The 18,954-nt window shown below is 46.9% G+C and overlaps 1 protein-coding gene across 3 annotated transcripts in view; it reads right to left on the bottom strand.

The window, feature by feature from the left end:
- Positions 1-18,954, bottom strand: part of HSF2BP (heat shock transcription factor 2 binding protein) — a 100,456-nt gene that overhangs the window by 62,635 nt on the left and 18,867 nt on the right. For all 3 annotated transcript variants that reach the window (XM_080819773.1, XM_080819775.1, XM_080819774.1), the window contains 2 exons: positions 10,297-10,446; positions 8,432-8,564 (listed from right to left, as the gene is read on the bottom strand). In XM_080819773.1, coding sequence (XP_080675899.1) covers positions 8,432-8,564; positions 10,297-10,446 — 283 coding nt within the window. The remainder of the gene's footprint in view (positions 1-8,431; positions 8,565-10,296; positions 10,447-18,954) is intronic.

Raw genomic sequence — 18,954 nt, 5'->3', positions numbered from 1 at the left:
CCCAGCCGAGGCCCCACACACTGTGGAGCAGTAGCGAATCACCCCTGCTGAGCGTGGAGGACGTAACCGGCTGGGCTCGTGTGAAGACCTGAGGCTTCAGGTGGCTCTTGTGACAAGCCGCAGAGAACGGGACATCACCAAGGTAGCATCGGAGAGAGCGCTACAGAGCAAGCCACACACCGCATCTCAGCAAGCGACAGCACCCAACAAAATAGCCAAGACCCGCACGGCGGGTCCGGTAAGCCCCCAAGCCCATGGCGTACCAGTAACTAAAGAGCACGCAACCGAGGAACGTGACCGTGACCAAACTCCTGCACAGAAGCCCCAGCCCTCGCAGGTCTGTCTGGGACGCCTGCTACGCAGCTCCAAGACCAGAGGATGCCCACGGGACTCTCTGCCAAAATGTCCTTGGGTTCGTTAGGTTTATTTTTTCTGTCAAATTATTTACCATTATTTCTATTAAGTTACCACAGCAATTATGTAATTTAAGAAGTGAATCTGGTGTCAGTTATGCATGCTGATAAAAATACATAGAGCTGAGGGGCGCCTGGCTGGCTCAGTCAGAAGAGGGTGTGACTCGTGACCTCTGAGGGTCATGAGTTCAAGCCCCAGGTTGGGTGCAGAGATGACTTAAAAAAAATCTTGGGCCACCGTCTGCCTTCAGCTCAGGCCATGATCTCGGGGTTCTGGGATCGAGCCCTGCATCGGGCTCCCTGCTCGGCAGGAAGTCTGCTTCCTCCTCTCCCTTTCCCCTCCCCACTGCTTGTGTTCTCTCCCTCTCATAGTCTCTCTCTCAAATAAATAAAGTCTTTTTAAAAAAACCTTAAAATACGTATATACAAAGAGTTGAGATGTGTTATGTGTTATTTTTGCTTTATAATAATTTCATCTTATTTTCATCAATAGAAATAACAACGGGGTACTAGCATAACGACAGACAAACAGATCCATGATAGACGTGAGAATCCAGAAATAAACCCTCGTTTTATTTTCCTCAACTGATTTTCAAGAAGGGTATCAAAATAATTGAATGAAGAAAAGACAAATGAATAATCTTTTTAATAAATGGTGCTGGGACAACTGGATATTCACATGCAAACCAATGAAGCTGACATCATATATGAAAATTAACTCAAAATGTACCAAAGTCCTAAATATCCAGCTAAAAACAAAAAGTCTTGGAAGAAAACATAGGGATAAATCTTCATGACCTTGGATCAGACAATGGTTTCTCAGATAAGACACCGAAAACACAAGCAACTAAAGAAAAAAAAAGACTGGATATCATCAAAATTTAAAACTTCTGTACTTCAAAGGACACTATCAAGAAAGTAATACGGCAGGGCACCTGGGTGGCTCCGTGGATTGGGCCTCTGCCTTTGACTCGGGTCGTGATCTTGGGGTCCTGGGATTGAGCCCCGCATAGGGCTCTCTGCTCAGCAGGGAGCCTGCTCCCCTCTCTCTCTCTGCCTGCCTCTCTGCCTGCTTGTGATTTCTGTCAAATAAATAAATAAAATCTTAAAAAAAAAAAAAAAAGAAAATAATAAGGCAACTAACAGAATGAGAGAAAAATTTTGTAAATCACGTGTCTGATAAGGGACTGGTATCTGGAGAAAACTCTTACAGATCAATAATAAAAAGATAAGTAACTCAATTTCAAAATGGGCAGAAGTGTTGAATAAACACTTCCCCAAGGAAGACATACAGATGGCCAGCAAGTACGTGAAAAGATGTTCAACATTTCCGGCCAGCAGGGAAATGCACACAAAAACCAGTGAGATCCCACTTCACGCCCACTAGGATGGCCGCGATCAGAAAGTTAATTAAAAACACTGACGGGTATGTGGAGCAGCTGCAGCCCTCGGGCTTCGCTGGTAGGCCTGGAAAATGGGCCGAAAGCCCCCCGAGTGGTTAAAACTCTATGATCGTGTGACCCCGGCAATCCCACCCCTACTACCCACCCAACAGAAATGCAAACACACGTCCACACCAAAACATGGACACAGACATTCACAGCGTCATTATTCATGACAACAAAGTAGAAGCAACCCAGACGCCCATCAGTTGATGGATAAGGGACAAGGAATAAGTGCGGTTCGGCCGCACACCAGAAACCCAGTCATACACAGGCACGACGCGGACAAGCCTCGAAAACACGACACTGAGTGGGAGAAGCCCGGCACAGAGGACCCCATACGCTGTGATTATGCCATGTAAATGCCGGGAACAGGCCAGTCCAGAGACAGAAAGCAGATCAGTGGTCGCCTGGAGCCTGGCGAATGGCGGTGCTGGGGAGTGACGGCCAAGGTTAGCGGGATTCCTTCCTTTCTTCTCAGGGGGACAAAAAGGACTCAAAGTGGACTGTGGACATCAAGGCAAAGCCCATGACACCATCAAAGTGCATACCTTAAATTGGCAAATTGTAGAGTAGATTATTATATCTCAGAAAAGCTGTTTAAAATAACAACAGTAGCAACACAGATACAGTTTTCATGTTTGATGAGTTACTTAGTCTCTGTTGCTCACCTCGGACTTGCTTCCTACACAACTCTCATCGGCAGCACTAACACTACACCACATTTTCTTAAAGAAACATAAGAAAGTTTCCTCTAACATTAATATTGTGACCTCTGTTTTATTGTTTGGTTTTTGTTTCTTTGCATTTGCTGTGCTGGCTTCTTGCCGAGTCCATCATTCAGCTGTCAGGGGCAAGGGAGAGAGCCAGGGGCCATGGGCAATCTCACTGTGAAAGCGTTGCCTCTGTGCGCTATTTATGGAAACGCCCTTCGGAGCTGAGAGGGTGCCCAGTCCCACTGGGAAGTAGCCTCCAGAACGCAGTTTTGCTCATAGTTTGGGTGATCTAGCTTCTGTGGGACTACAGAAGGATGACTGGTAGAAATCCCAGAGAATTCTCTCACACACAGATTATAGCTGATCGGAATATTAGTTTGTCCAAACTATGTATACGATTCAAGAAATAAGCAAGAATGAACTATGGTCCCAAAATCTCTATGTGGAAAAGATTCTATGGACAGAATCCAATAACTAGAGCAAAAGCCAAAAGAGCTCTGCTAAATCTTTACAAAACTTTCTCAATGCCCTCGAGCGGAAGCCTCAGAAGGCCACAGGCCAACTGCGACCAGCTTCAAAGAAAAAGGACTGGTCATTCCTTGTACCAGTCCTTGTAATCACCTAGTGTCACCTGCTTTCAAAAAGCCTAATGGTCAAGGATATGCACTCATCCAAGATCTGTGAACATGTAACAAAATAATTATATGCCATTTTGCTCTGCTGCCTAACCATATGCCACCCACCCTCCCGCTGGAACAGATTAATGCTCGGGTTCCTTTACTGTCCCATTCTATAAGGTTGACCAACTTGCTTGCCTTCACCTCGAAAAGCCAACAGTTCACCCGAAAAGTGACATCTGCAGGGATTCACTGAGTTCCACACTACTTCTCTCAGATCATAATCCCAGATCTGAAGGATATCTGGACGGAGTCTTTGTCGGGATCCCTCTGATCCAACATGCACATCAACTGCCTCCTCCATTCCATTAATCCAGAAAACTCCACGGTTGACTGTTAACTGTTTCCTCACTGAGCAAGATGAAGAGGGATGTGAGCGTCTAAGGGAACAGTCCAGTTCAACAACACAGTTCATTATCTAGGCCATACAACGTCAGCGGAAGGAAAGCTCTTATCTAAGGAAGGATTACAAGATATTCAACATTATCCAAGACCAACCGCTGAATGACAACTAAGAAAATATCTATGACTAACCGGATATTGTAGATAATACATTCCAAATTCCCCTGATTTTGCAAGACCTCTGTGTGACCGGACTAAATCCAGTATGTCAGAACCAGGCCCATGGAACACAAACAAAAAAGCCCTTGGATGATGCTAAAATACCTTTCAATAATTACCTCTCACACCCCAGATGTGAGAGGTAATTATTGAAAGGTATTTAATTTAATTAATTAATTAAATCTCTCTATGTACATGAAAGGTTAAGGTCATGATCTAGGGCAGTGGTTCTCAAAGTGACACAGAAAGCTGATTTTGCCCCGAGGAGACACTTGGGATATCTGGAGGCGTTTTTGATTGTCACACTTCGGGGGCTAACAATGGTCTCTCTAAGGGTAGAGTCTGGGGATGCTGATGACTTCCTACAACACAAAGGAAGGCCCCACAACGGAAGATTCTAGTGGCGAGGTTGCAAAGTGATGCTCTAGGCACAGGCACAACCACTCAAGCCCAGGGGTAGCACAGACCTCAGTCACCATGTGGGGTCTGACACTCCCCTCAGAAGATGAAACCGAGGGTCACAGACACAAAAACACGGGGCTGGTCAGAGGCAGAAGCTGAAATGGCCACTGGGCCTCACCTCCCAGCCCATCTCTCCCACACTGCTTGCCTGTGGTAGTGCGAGTACACGGGAGGACAAGGAGAAGCGGAAACATGGAGAGGTGACTGTCACGGACACAAGAGTGCTCTGCTATCAAGTCTCAGGTGCTCTTATGTCCATGACATGGGTGAGTTTACTGTCTGTAAATTTTAATTTTTTCTAAGTTTTTCTTTAAATTCCAGGTAGTTACATAGTATAATATTAGTTTCTGGTGTACAGTATAGTGATTGAACACTTCTGTACATCACCCAGTGCTCATCAGGACAGGTGCCCCCTGACTCCCCATCCCCTACGTTCCCCAGCCCCCGCCCACCTCCCCTCCAGCGACCACCAGTTTGTTCTCTAGAGTGAAGAGTCTCTTTCTTGGTTTCTCTCTCTTTTCCCCCTCTGCTCATTTGTTTCTTAAATTCCACATATGAGTGAGATCATAGGGTATTTGTCTTTCTCTGACTTATTTCACATAGCAGGATACTCTCTAGCTCCAACCATCTTATTGCAAATGGCAAGATTTTATTCTTTTTCTATGGCTCATTAACTGTGAATATAAACTACTTATTCCTTCTTCATTCATCAATCCATGGACACTTCATCTGTCTCCATAATTTACCTATTGTAGATAATGCTGCTACCAATACAGGTGTGCACATATCTTTTAAAATTAGTGATCTCCTGTCTTTTGGGTAAATACCCAAAAGTACAATTGCTGGATGGCAGAATAGCTCTATTTTTAACTTTTGGAGGTATGTCCATACTGTTTTCCAGAGTGGCTGCCCTAGTTTGCATTCCCACCAGCAGGGGAAGAAGGTTCCTTTCTCTCCGCACCGTTGCCAGCACCTGTTGTTTCTTGCATTGTTGATTTTAGCCATTCTGACAGGTGTGGGTGGTATCTCGTTGTAGTTTTGATTTGCATTTCCCTGACAATGAGTGATATTGAGCATCTTTTCATTTGTCTACAGGTCATCTGGAAGTATTCTCTGAAGAAATGTCTACTGATGTCTTCTGCCCATTTTCAACTGGATTATTTGTGTTTTGGACATTGAGTTATATCTGTTCTTTATATATGTTGGATACTAACCCTTGATCAGATGTGTTATTTGTAAATATCTTCTCCCATCCTGTAGGTTGTCTTTTGGTTTTATATCTTCTCCCATTCTGTTGCCTTTTAGTTTTGTTGGTTGTTTCCTTTGCTGTATGGAAGCTTTTTAATTTGATGAAGTCCCAACAGTTTACTTTTGCTTTTGTTTTTAGTTTATTTCGCTTTTGTTTTTAGATATGTAGAAACATATCTAAAAAGAAGTTGCTTTGGCCAATGTCGAAGAGGTTACTGCCTGTGTTCTCCTCTAGGATTTTGACGATTTCAAGTCTCACATTTAGGTCTTTTCCGTTCTTAAATCATTTTTGTGTGTGGTATGAGGAAATGGTCCAGTTTCATTCTTTTGCATGTTGCTGTCCAGTTTTCCCAACACCATTTGCTGACGAGATGGTTTTTTTTTTTTTTTCCAAGTGGACATTCTTTCCTACTCTGTCGAAGATTAACTGACCATACAGTTGTGTGTCCATTTCTGGGTTTTCTATTCTGTCCTATTGAGCTATATGTCTATTCTGTGCCAATACCATACTGTTTTTTTTAAATACCATACTGTTTTGATGACTACAGCTTTGAAATAATTTGAAGTCAGAATTGTGATGCCTCCAGCTTTGTTTTTTTTTTCCCCCAAGGTTTCTTTGGATATTTGGGGTCTTCTGTGGTTCCATACAAATTTTAGGATTGTTTGTTCTAGCTCTTTGAAAAATGCTGTGACACTCTATACAGAAAACCTGAAAGACTCCACCAAAAATCTGCTATAACTGATAAATGCATCCAAGTCTCAGGATACAAAATCAATGCACAGAAATCTATTGCATTTCTATACATCAATAATGAAGCAGCAGAAAGAGAAATTAAGAAAACGAGCCCATTTACAACTGTACCAAAAACAGTAAGACACCTAGGCATAGGGGCACCTGGGTGGCTCAGATCGTTAAGTGCATCTGCCTTGGGCTCAGGTCATGATCTCCAGATCCTGGGACGGAGCCCCAGGTCAGGTTCCCAGCTCAGCAGGAAGTCTGCTTCTCTCTCTCCCTCTGCCTCTCCCCCTGCTTGCACTCTCTCTCTCCCAAATGAATACATAAAATCTTAAAAAAAAAAAAAAAAAAAGACACGTAGGAATATACTGAACCAAAGAGGTGAAAGACCTGTATTCTGAAAACCATGAAACACTGATGAAAGAAATTAAAGACGACACGAAGAAATGGAAAGGCATCCCATGCTCATGGATTGGAAGAACAAATATTGTTAATATGTCTATACTACCCAAAGCAGTCTACACACTTAAGGCAATCCCTATCAAAAGACCAAGCACATGCAAATGTTTTTAAAGACCCCTTGTTTTAGAAGGCAGAGGATCTATGTGACAGCTAAGCCAAGGTTACTGTACTGCCTGCTCCCCAGAGGACAGTCTTGGTATGAGAGATGCATAAGCCCCCACGGTCTCTGTGAAGTAGGACTTTAATGAAGTCATCTTCCCAGTGAAATTCACAACACATAAGTGACAAATTTAAGTGTGTACTTCCCAACTCTTTGTGAGTTCCAATGTGAGCCCCTCCAAGTCAAAATAAACAAGGTCAAACTGAGTTCGTATGTTGGGCAACAAGGCTGCTTTACCTGCTGGCCAGCCACCTCACCCCCACACACCAGCCAGCAATTCCAGCAGCTCAGACTCACAACTTAGCAGAATGACAAATCACATTCATCACAGGGCTTTGGGGTCCCAGGAAACAGCAGAGAATCCAATCACCAAGTCTGCAAGTGCCTTCTGATTAAAAAAAGACCTTAAAACAGGGCGCCTGGGTGGCTCCGCGGGTTAAGCAACTGCCTTTGGCTCAGGTCATGATCCCGGGGTTCTGGGCTTGAGTCCCACATCAGGCTCCCCCTGCTCTGCGGGGAGCTTGCTTCTCCTTCTCCCTCTGCCTGACACCCTCCCTGCTTGTGCGTGCGCGATCTCTCTCTCTCTGTCAGATAAATAAATATTTTTTTTTAAAAAGACCTTAAAACAATTTAAAAAGTGCAGCAATGCAAGCCCGCTCCTCCTGAAGGTGCCATGCGGGCCTGGAAAAGGGCCGGGCTGAACCAGGACCGGCCCAGATGCCGTCAGAGCCTCTATATCCACCTCAAAGCAGTGTTACCAGTTTTAAATCACCAATTTTTAAGGGATTAGGAAGAAAATGTCTACACAGGATCAAATTTCAGTAAATGAGGGATAATGCCATGAAGAAAAATAAGATTTCATCTCTCTTTCATAGCAGAGAATCGCCCTAAGAGCGGCGTAGGATAGGGCAGGGAGGAAAGTGCGACAGAACAGAGCAAAAATACCGAGAGTAAATCTGACAGTCACAGCAACAGACCTGCTTCACTGAGTTCAGAACAGTGGTACTCACCAATACCTAGCACGTCCCACTATACTGAGGTAGTGTTTATTAATTATCTAGGTATCCGGCTTTATCGCTTGCAACAGTTTGCCATAGACTCTACCTCTACCTCAGAGTAACTACACTCGTTGGGAGACTCCTGGGGTCTTCGAATCTTTGATCACCGCACCAAAACAACAGCAAGAGCTCCGCACGTGCTTCGGGCTTCTCCTTTAACTAGGTGTTCATAAAGTGATTCCAAATAACAAGCAGCTAATGTACGGTTTTGCTTTGACTTTTTCCATGCACAGAACTGGAGAGAACACGCCGGCCTGTCCTGTGCTTCCCAGATCAGTCTTCTTCCTGACCGAAGCGTCTCCCAATCGCCTGGGCGGATGCCCCACAACACACACACTGCGTGGCTACCCCAGACCCACCCGACCAGGTTCTGTGGGGTCAAAACCTCGGGACACTGAAAACGTTCCCGGGAGACGTTCCTACCCACACAGCCCGGCCGTATTCGCCACCCCAGACACACGGCTAGCAGTCCCCGCGTCTCAGAAGAACGACTTACTTGTCACGATCCCAGCCAGAGCAAACACAAACTGATTCTCATCAGAATCCAGCTCCTTGACATCCCCATCCAGCGACTTCACAAAACTCTCCATGGTCTGACCAGTGATGCTGAAAAACTTCAAAGCTTTCTCCTGAAAGTGTGGAAAGGAAAGGGTCACACCCCTGAGCAAATACTGGTGCAAAACACAAGGGCACAACAGGAGGCCTCCGCGTGAAGGACAGAAGCAGCTCTTAAAAGTCTGCTCCCTCATTACAAGTTCCCATAGGGAAAAGAGAAAAAAAAAAAAAAGGAAGTTTGGACTCCGTAGAAAAATTACACTGCAGACCGACAGAAAGAGCAAAATCAAATACATGGGAGGGAACGGCGCAAATTTGCGCAGCGGTGGAAGTACCAGGGTGGGTTCACCCCGGATCCACTAGGAATATGCAAGAAAAATATGTTCTCTGTTGGGTCCAGGCAGGAAACCACAGGTTTCAGCCACTGGAGAAGAGATTTTCAAGGAGAATGTTAAGAGAAGCGTCAGCACGCCGGGAGACGGCGGCGGTGAGCAGGCGGGGGGCACCTCACATCTCCGTTACTCAGCGCAGGTGCCTCCCAGCACCCAGAACCGCTGAAGCGCCTCCCAGGGCGCTCAGGTTCGGGGAGACCTTCAAGGCCGACGCACCCACCAACCGCACAAGGCAGCTCCACGGGCTGCTACGGTGTTGTGAGACCGGGCTGCGGGGATGACACGGCTCTGGAAAGGGGCTGAAGCCGGTGCCCTGCACCCTCGCAGCGGGGGGCTTTATGGTAACTGAGCCTAATAAAACTCAACAGATGTTAAGATACAATTCGTCTGCACCTGAAGTCACATGTAACTTGTTTCTCCACGCCACGAGGCCTCTGTCAAACCTTCCCACATCTGTACCCCGTGCACAACCCCACCGTCCACCTAGAGCACAGCCACACACACCAGCCCCTCTGGCGCTCCGGTGCCGGGCCTGCCTTCCCTGCCCCGCACAGCAGGGCCCTGCCTGCGCCACGGGGCCAGCGTTCCAGTAAGACGTCCCGCCTCGCTCCCACGCCTGCCCGCTCCTATCTACCTCACTCGAGGTCGGCACAATCTTCCCAAGTCTCTCTCCCCGTCACTCTCTTACTCAAGACCCTCAGGGGTCCAGTCGTGCCACCTACTGGGTAAAATCAGCAACCTGGCACCTGAAGCCTTCCAAAATCCCATTCCGTCCTCGTTTTGCGGCGTTACCGCACCCGCCCCTACCGTGCTAACCCCCTGCTCTGGGTCCACTGACCCAGGCACCGTCCCTAAATCTAACTTCAGGCTTCTCAGCCCGTGCCTCTGATGATGCCACTCCTCTCCCCTCCCGACTGTCTGCCCCTGACCCCAATTCCAGCTCGTCAAAGCCCATGTCAGCTTCTCTCAAGAAGCTTCCTCTGAAAAGCTTCTTGAGAGAGAGAGAGAGAGAGAGTGTGTGTGTGTGTGTGTGTGTGTACTATGAACATACATATGTTAAGTAACGTGTAACTTTCAACAAATCAAATACCACATTACCCAGGAAGTAACCTGCGTTATAGGGTGGATATGACAACCTCCGCAAACCCCGTTAACCTGTTAAGTGTGTGCAGAGGTCAAGGAACGATTCTGAAGTGGACTGTCTGGGAGAGGAGGGGTCTTACGTCTTTCATCTTACAAAACCCCCAGAGCCGCAGCTCTCACAGGCCCCTGCACACTGCCACGTCAACACTACCGGACGGACGGACGGAAGACGTGGACGTCATCTGTGGGCGCCTTAGCAGGACACGCTGCGCCCTCTGGGGTCCCTCAACACTGATGGGTGATACGCAGGGACCGCAGGGGGCATGCTTACCCCTCCCAGAATGGCCTTGACCACGTCCTCACTGCTGGAGACACCCCACAGCAGGGTGCAGGCCGCCGCCCCCATCTCCGTGCAGTACTCCGCCTGCTGCAGGAGCTGCTGCTTCGCTTCGTTCAGCTGCTGTCGAAGAGCAAGTTTCTCCTAAAATCAGAACAGAATAAGATCCGCCAAATGAACAGCATTCAACCTTCAAATACCTCTACCGCGTTTCTCACTCAAACTTTTTTTAAAAAATGCATGCAGGGGCGCCTGGGTGTCTCAGTGGGTTGGGCCTCTGCCTTTGGCTCAGGTCATGGTCTCAGAGTCCTGGGATCGAGCCCCGCATCGGGCTCTCTGCTCAGCAGGGAGCCTGCTAACCCCCTCTGCCTGCCTCTCTGCCTACTTGTGATTTCTCCCAAATTAAAATTAAAATTAAAAAATTAAAAATGCATGCAGAATTACAGAAAACAGTTGGCAAATGAAAATTAATCCTTAGACAGTCACGATCCATATTTTTTAAAAGTTCAAGGAAAAATAACTCTTAAAAAAAGAATGTACTGCTGTATTAGAGTTTGTAAGTTTCACCAAAGACTTGAACCCAGCTTTAACTAAAATGAAACATAAGGCACCAAGAGTCAATGCCAATGGGGGCACCTGAACCCAGTAACAACTGAATGCGGCGATCCACAGAGCACCATTTCTAGTAGAAGGGCCTGCCCCCTCCAGATGGCTCACTCAAGTGGAAAGACAGCAGACGACACAGCTAAGCCCGGCTAGGACATGTGGGGCAGAGACAGGGAGAAGTGGGAAGGAGAGCCTCCTGGGCATGCCGGTGCCAGTGTGAGGGGAACAGGAAGGCCAGCTGGCAAACCTCAGCCAGCCAGGGCTCCTAGCAGTGAACCATCCTCCTCATATGCCCTCAGACCTTACGAACACTCCTACACTCGTTCCAGGTGGCTCTTGGGTAGTATGGCGCTTCCTGGCCTCCCCAGCCTCCACCCCTGGTTGCGCTATTGCTGTTACCCGAAGTTCCCTCAAAAGGTGAGAGCGTTCCCTTAAACTTAAGAAATATGGAAACCTGGTGGCTCAGTCGGTTGAGCGTCCAACTCTTGATTTCAGCTCAGGTTCCGCTCTCAGAGTGGTGGGATCGAGCCCCAAGTCAGGCTCCACAGTCAGCTGGGGGTCTGCTTCCCTCTCCCTCTGCCCCTCCTCCCATTTGCATGCACGCATGCTCTCTCTCAAATAAATACATCTTTTTTGAAAACTTAAAGTATTTTAGATGTTTTAGGTTTTTCTTTTAGAGAGGTGAGTGCAGGTCAGTTAGAGGGGAAGAAAAGGAAGCAATGGACCACAAATCAAACTCTGTTGCCTTCAAAGCTGGACTGTGGGAGGTCCATTCACATCTCCCTGGGGCAGAGGTATTTGGTATGCAGAGGACCATACACATTCAAACCTATATTCACACTAATTTTAGGAGAAAAGATGGTGACTGAACCAACAAAACACACTAATACTGCCTTAGGTGATTATAAACTCTGGTTTCATCCTAATAACTAGTCTGGATTCCTAGATGTGTTCCTCAGGGGTCTGTAGCTGAACCCACAGAAGTCAGGGGGACATGTGCAAACCTACATCAAGCACTCCCCTTCCGAAATCTAGCCTTTCTCACAGTTGAAGCAGTCCGTATTCCAATTAGTCTGGTTATGATGTCCTTTGACAAGATCACACAGTAACTGCTGAGAATGACCAGATAGGACAGTCTTCACCACAGTCACATGTGGTGGTTACAGGCACAAATGCCCTGGCACAGGGCTGCACATTTAGTACAAGAATATCAAGAAAAACTCAACAAAAGTAATTCCATTCACAATAACATCAAAAATAAGAAAAAGGAATAAACTTAAGAAAAGCAGTTTAAGTCCTGTATATTAAAAACTACAAAGCATCACCAAGAAAAAGTACAGAAGATCAATCAATGGAAAGACATACCATGTTCATTGACTGGAAGACTAATATTGGTAAAATGATAATCTCCCCAAACTGACCTACAGATTCAATGTCTATCAAATCCCTGCCACAATTTCAGCAGGCTTCTTTGTTCAAAGAGATTATCTGATTCTAAAATGCATATGGAAATGCAAAAAAAAAAAACCTTGAAAAATAAAAACAATGTTAAAGAGGACTAACACTGCCTGATTTCAAAAACAAAAACAAAAACTTATTATAAAGCTACAGAAATCAAACCAGTGTGGTACTAGCATAAGCATAAACATAGAGATCAATGAAACATTAAGATTTATGGCAACTGATTTTAGCAGAAGTACCAAGGCAATTCAATGGAAAAATATAATCTACTAAACAAATTGATGCTAAAACAATAGTAAGCATATGTAAAATAATAATATATATGTATTTTTTAAAAGAGTTTATTTATTTAACAGAGATCACAAGTGGGCAGAGAGGCAGGCAGAGAGAGAGGGGTAAGCAGGGTCCCGGCTGAGCAGAGAGCCCGACGAGGGACTCAATCCCAGGACCCCGAGATCATGACCTGAGCTGAAGGCAGAGGCTTAACCCACTGAGCCACCCAGGCAACCCAAAATAACAATAATATTAACTCAAAATGAATCACAGACCTAAATGTAAAATCGCCAGGAAAACAGGACCCCAAGATCATGACCTGAGCCGAAGGCAGAGGCTTAACCCACTGAGCCACCCAGGCAACCCAAAATAACAATAATATTAACTCAAAATGAATCACAGACCTAAATGTAAAATCGCCAGGAAAAAATGTCTCTGGTCCTGGGTTAGGCAAATTTCTTAGATGTCATAACAAAATCATAATCCATTAAAAAAACTGAACATCAAAATTTAAAACTTTTACTCTTCGAAAGACACCATCAAGAAAGTAAAAAGGCAAGCGATAAACTAAATTATTTCCTTTTTTAAAAAATATTTTATTTATTTATTTTGAAAGAGAGAGTGTGTGTGAGAGAAGAGAGAGCACAAGCAGAGGGGAGGGGCAGAGGCAGAGGCAGAAGCAGGCTCCCCACTGAGCCAGGAGCCTAAGGTGGAACTTGATCCCAGAACTCTGGGATCATGACCTGAGCCGAAGGCAGACACTTCACTGGCCGAGCCACCCAGGTGCCGCAAGAAACTCTTAACCATAGGAAACAAACTGAGGGTCGCTGGATGGGAGGGGGTGGGGGGATGGTAACTGGGGGATGGGCATTAAGGAGGGCACGGGATGTGACCAGCACTGGGTGTTCTATGCCACTGATGAATTACTGACCTCTATCTACCACTGAGACTAATAATACACTGTGTGTTAACCACATTGAATTTAAATTTTTTTAAAAAGATGATGTTGGTTGGGAAAAACATAGGCAAAAGCTGTACACCAGAAACTCATGTAACATTGTGTGTCAAGTTTGTTTCAATAACAAAAACGTAATTTAAATAGGTAAAAGATGTGAACAGACATTTGTCCGAAAACTATACAAATGAATAATAAACACATAAAAAGATACTCACCACAAGGACAATGGAAATTAAAGCCACAGTGAGATACCATTACACACTCGCTAAAACGGCTGTAACTCAAAGGACCAACAATACCAAGCGTCCACAAGAATATGGAAAAGTAGGGCCCTCACGTGTTGCCGGGTAGAACGCAGAATGGCACACGCGCTCTGCTGGACAGTATGGCAGGTCCTCACGTAGTCAGCCGCACACTCACCGTACGGCCCAACAACTGCACCCCCAGGTAATCCCCAAGAACAATTTAAGTATATACCCCCACGAACACTTGTACGTGAACGTTCACAGCAGCATTATCCGTCAGATCAAAAAACCAGAAGTAAGTAAACATCCGCCAACTGGTGAAAAGATAGAGAAACGGTGGTACTGCAGAAAGGAACAACCGAGGTGTGCTAACATAAATGAACTTCCAAAACATTACACCGACATAAAAGACGGCCTATTGTGTTTCTGTACTTCTATAAAACATTCAGAAGAGGCAAACCTATAGAGACAGCAGATCTGTGCTTGCCTAGGGCGGAGCCAGGGATCGAGGACTAAGTATAAACAGATATGGGATGGAAGTGTTCTGAGAACTGGACAAAATCCAGCACCCACTCGTGATAAAAATGCTTAGCAAACTAGCAACAGAAGGGAACTTCCTCAACTTCATAAAAAGCATCTACAAAACATTCATGTCTACAACGGGGAAGGCTACAAGCGAATGGAGGCAGGAGATACATAGGAAATCTCTGTATTTTCTTTTTTAAAATATTTTATTTATTTATTTGACAGACAGAGATCACAAGTAGGCCGAGAGGCAGGCAGAGAGAGAGGAGAAAGCAGGCTCTCCATGGAGCAGAGAGCCGGATGCGGGGCTCGATCCCAGGCCCCTGGGATCATGACCCGAGGTGAAGGCAGAGGCTTTAACCCACTGAGCCACTCAGGCACCCCCCCCTTTTTTTTAAAAGATTTTATTTAGAAATCTCTGTATTTTCCACTCAATTTTGCTGTGAACCAATGGAATACTACTCAGCCATAAAAGAGAACAAAATCGGTGCGCCTGGGTGGCTCAGTCAGTTAAGCGTCTGCCTTCGGCTCAGGTCATGATCTCAGGGTCCTGGGATCGAGGCCTGCGTGGGGCTCCCTGCTCAGCAGGGAGTCTGCTTCTCCCGCTGCCTGTCTGCCCCTCCCCCCCCGCTCCTGCTCTGTCTCTCACTTTCTGTCTCTGTCAGATAAATAAATAAAATCTTTAAGAAAAAAAAAAAAAGAACAAAATCTCACCACTTGCGATGACATGGATGGAACTAGAGAGTATTATGCTGAGCAAAATCAGTCAGTCAAAGACAAATACCAGACAATCTCATTCATACATAGAATATAAGAAACCAAACAAACAGTCGAAGGGGACAAAAGGAGAGAGGGGCAAACCAAGAAGCAGACTCTCAACTACAGGGAACTCACTGATGGCAACTGCAGGGTGGTGGGCAGGGGCCGGGGGAAGTCGGGCTGGGGAGTCAGGGGGCACCTGTCCTGAGGGGCACTGGGTGATGTACGAGGTGTTGAATCACTATATTGTTCATCTGAAACAGATACAACTCTGTATTTAACTACCTGTAATTTAAATAAAAACTTTAAAAAAAAAAACCCAAAATCTTTTTTTTTTAAATCATCCTTAGTGATGAGAGACTGCCTTCCCCCAAGGTCGGGAACGAGGCTGTCCGCCCTTGCCACTCCGATTTAACACGGTGGCAGAAGACCCAGAGCGTGTCAAACGCAGAAGAGACAAAAGGCAGAGACAGTAGAAGAACTAGCACCGTCCCTATCTGCAGATGCCATGATTGTCTACATAAAATCTCAAGGAATCTAAAAAAACCCTCAGACGTCATAAGTGAGTCCAGCCAGATCACAAGCTATAAGATCAACACACAAGAAGCAATCACGTTTCCATGCGCTAACAGCAAAAAAGTGAAAACTAAAATTTAAAACACAGCACCACTCGAAATTGTTCCAAAGAAAATGAAATGCCAGGTATCCGGGTGGCTCAGTCAGTTAAGTGTCTGCCTTCAGCTCAAGTCATAATCCCAAGGTCCTGGGATCGAGCCGCGCATCGGGCTCCCTGCTCCGTGGGGAGTCTGGGCTCCCTGCTCCGTGGGGAGTCTGCTCTCCCTTTCCCTCTGCCTGCTGCTCCCCTGCTTGTGCTCTCTCACTCACTCACTCTCAAATAAAATCTTTTTTTTAAGATTTTTATTTATTTATGTATTTGACAGAGAGAGAGGGAACACAAGCAGAGGGAGTGGGAGAGGGAGAAGCAGGATTCCCGCTGAGCAGGGAGCCCAATGCGGGGCTCGATCCCAGGACCCTGGGATCATGACCTAGCCGAAGGCAGATGTTTAACGACTGAGCCACTCAGGTGCCCCACAAATAAAATCTTGGGGAAAAAAAAAAAGAAAAAAGAAATGCATACCAGCTGCTGGTCCCATGCCTCCCATGGCCAGTCTGCAGACCGCTCTGAGTCAGTGCTACAGGCCTATGCCTTGCCAGGACTCGGCACGGTCTGCCCAGGTCGGCCCCGCGATGCTGGTGGACCTCAGCAAGTAGTCTGGGCCTCTGATCCTGCAGGAAGTCAACAAGCAGCCACGACACCCACTACAGGTCAAATACAGCAGGGCAGAGGTCAGACGAGCTGGGCAAAGTGTTGACACCCACCCAGGTTAAGAACCAGCCCACCAAGATGGCATGGGATGGCCTTGATCCAGGCCTTGGTCATGACAGACCCAGATGCTCCCGGCAGGAAGAACCCCAAACCCGGGCAGTGGCACCCTTCTCTGGAGGTCAACATGAAGGGCAATGACATCAGGAGTGGCACTTTTCTCTCTGATTACATGGGATCTGGGCCTCCCACACCTTCACCTTTATGTCTGTCCGGCTGCTTTACGAGCATGGTGGCCGCTGAGGTGTGACAAGGCCATTCTCAGCAGCCAATCCAGAGACCGCTGTGGTAAATTCGAAGTGGCATCTTCCCACAAAAAGTATGAGCCTGGGCCCCTGGCGGCCAGCACGTGTTTTGGGCTGAATAGGACAACGACGCGTCCAGCTCCGTGAGCAGCTGTCTGGAGGCGGAAAGGAGCCGGGAGACGGGAACATCCTGGAGACGCCGAGCAGTATCTCGAGCTCAGGGATGCCAGGAGATCTCTCCCCTTCCCCGCTCCCAATCTCACAGACAGAGCTCAGGCTGACCTTCCCTTCTGCCTGTGCTTTGTAGTTCAACAGAGTCATACCTTTATGTTCTGATCAAATCTGAACTCTGTTTTGGAGGACATGTTGGTGCTAGGGTGGGGTCACAAAATCGTCAACCTAAGAATAGCAACTCGGAATTTAAAGAAGAAAAATTCAGGGGAGAAGATCAGGTCTACAGGAATAGAGCAGAGCATCAACGGTTCTTTAAGGGAGGTTTTAAAAAACCAGATTTTTTTTTTTTTAAACCAGATTCCTCGCTGCTGCCTTTGCGAGTCTGAGTCTGGAATTGTGCCTGATGGCATCTCTGGCCAGTCTTCATGACACTGCCAGCCCCCTTGTATGTTACGTCTGGGACTGGTTACTGGCGATCAGTGTCTCTGGTTCCTTTAAAGAGAGTACTGGAAGGAGCAACAGGGAGAGTCGCTTTGTGTTTCCGCACGGTGGTCTAGACGAGCTATGGGGCTGGGTGAGAAATCCCCAGGTCTCCACCATTAAACTGATTGCTCTTCACTGGTGGAAGGAAGGCCAGTCTGGAGTTTCAGAATGGTGTATTAATTCTGCTACTTGCTTACAGCTGAATAAAAATAAAAACGTTCTGTGGAACCAAAAAATAAAAAAGAAAGAAAATGAAATCCTTCAGTAAAAATCTAAAAAAACGTGTACGGGATCCGTGTGTGGAAAATTACAGGTCGCTGATGAGAGAGATTAGAGACAACGCACAGAAGTGGTAAGACGTGCTTTGTCGACGGACGGCAGGACGCGACAGACAGGATCGCAGCTCTCCCTAAACTCACCTACAGGCATGACACCATTCCCATCAAAATCCCAGCATGAATGTTTACAGACACAGAGGAGCTTATTACAAAACATATATGGAGAAGTAAAGGGCCTGTCTAGACAATTTGGGGAAAGAAATGTTCGACGGGAAGAATCGCTTTACCCAATGCTAGGGCTCACTACATGCCCACGGTAACCTGGCCAGCGAGCTCTGGCGGGAGAACAGCTCCCGGACTTGAGAAGCCAGAAGACACCAGACGAACAGGCCCGACGAATCCCTCACAGAGGCCAAGAGCAGGTCCATGGAAGAAACAGCATCTCTTCCACCAAGCACAAGAGCCACTGGACCAAAAAAAAAAACCAAAAAACAAAAAAACCCAGAAAACAAAAAACCTCGACCGAAATTTATACCTTAAACAAAACTTGCCTCAACGTGGATCAAGAATTTAAACGTAACATATGAAAATATTAGACAAAAGAAAATCGTGGGGACCTAGGGCCACAGGGAAAGTTCCTAGAGCACGAAACCCACAACCACGGAAGAAAAACAGCCACAGACGGGACCCGGCAGATGGAACACGTGTGCTCCGGGAGGACCCCAGCAAGAGGGGGAGCGCCTCACTCCCGCCCGCCACAAGCCGTCTGCAAACCGCCCGTCCGGTAAAGGACGTCTGCCTGGGGGTGGCAAGACCCTCTCAATGGGCAAAGGCAGCAGCTCATTGGAAAGTGGGCAAAAGACATGAGCAGATCCAGGAGAGGACGCGCGGACAGCCGACGAGCACGTCAGCAGGCCTCGACACGATCAGCCAGGAGAGAACTGCCAAGTCAGGCCGGCACACGCCTGCCACAACAGCTGAAACAGAATCAGCGACACCACCAGACGCCGGGCAGGACGCGGAACAAGTGAATCACTCCCGGGCTGCCGGAGGGAACGTAAAATGGGGCAGCCGCTCCGCTAAACAAGTTGGCAATTCCTTACAAAACCCAACGCGCAGGGGCACCTGGGTGGCTCCGCCGCTGACTCTTGGTTTTGACTCAGTCCGTGATCTTAGGGTGCTGGGATCAAGCCCTGCCAGGCCCCTCACTCGGCAGGGAGTCGGCTGGAGAGTCTCTCTCTCCCTCTGCCCCTCCCCTCAC

The sequence above is a fragment of the Martes martes genome, assembly GCF_963455335.1.
Source record: "Martes martes genome assembly, chromosome: 1".
Taxonomy (NCBI): domain Eukaryota; kingdom Metazoa; phylum Chordata; class Mammalia; order Carnivora; family Mustelidae; genus Martes; species Martes martes.
This window is presented reverse-complemented; position numbering and strand designations above follow the sequence as displayed.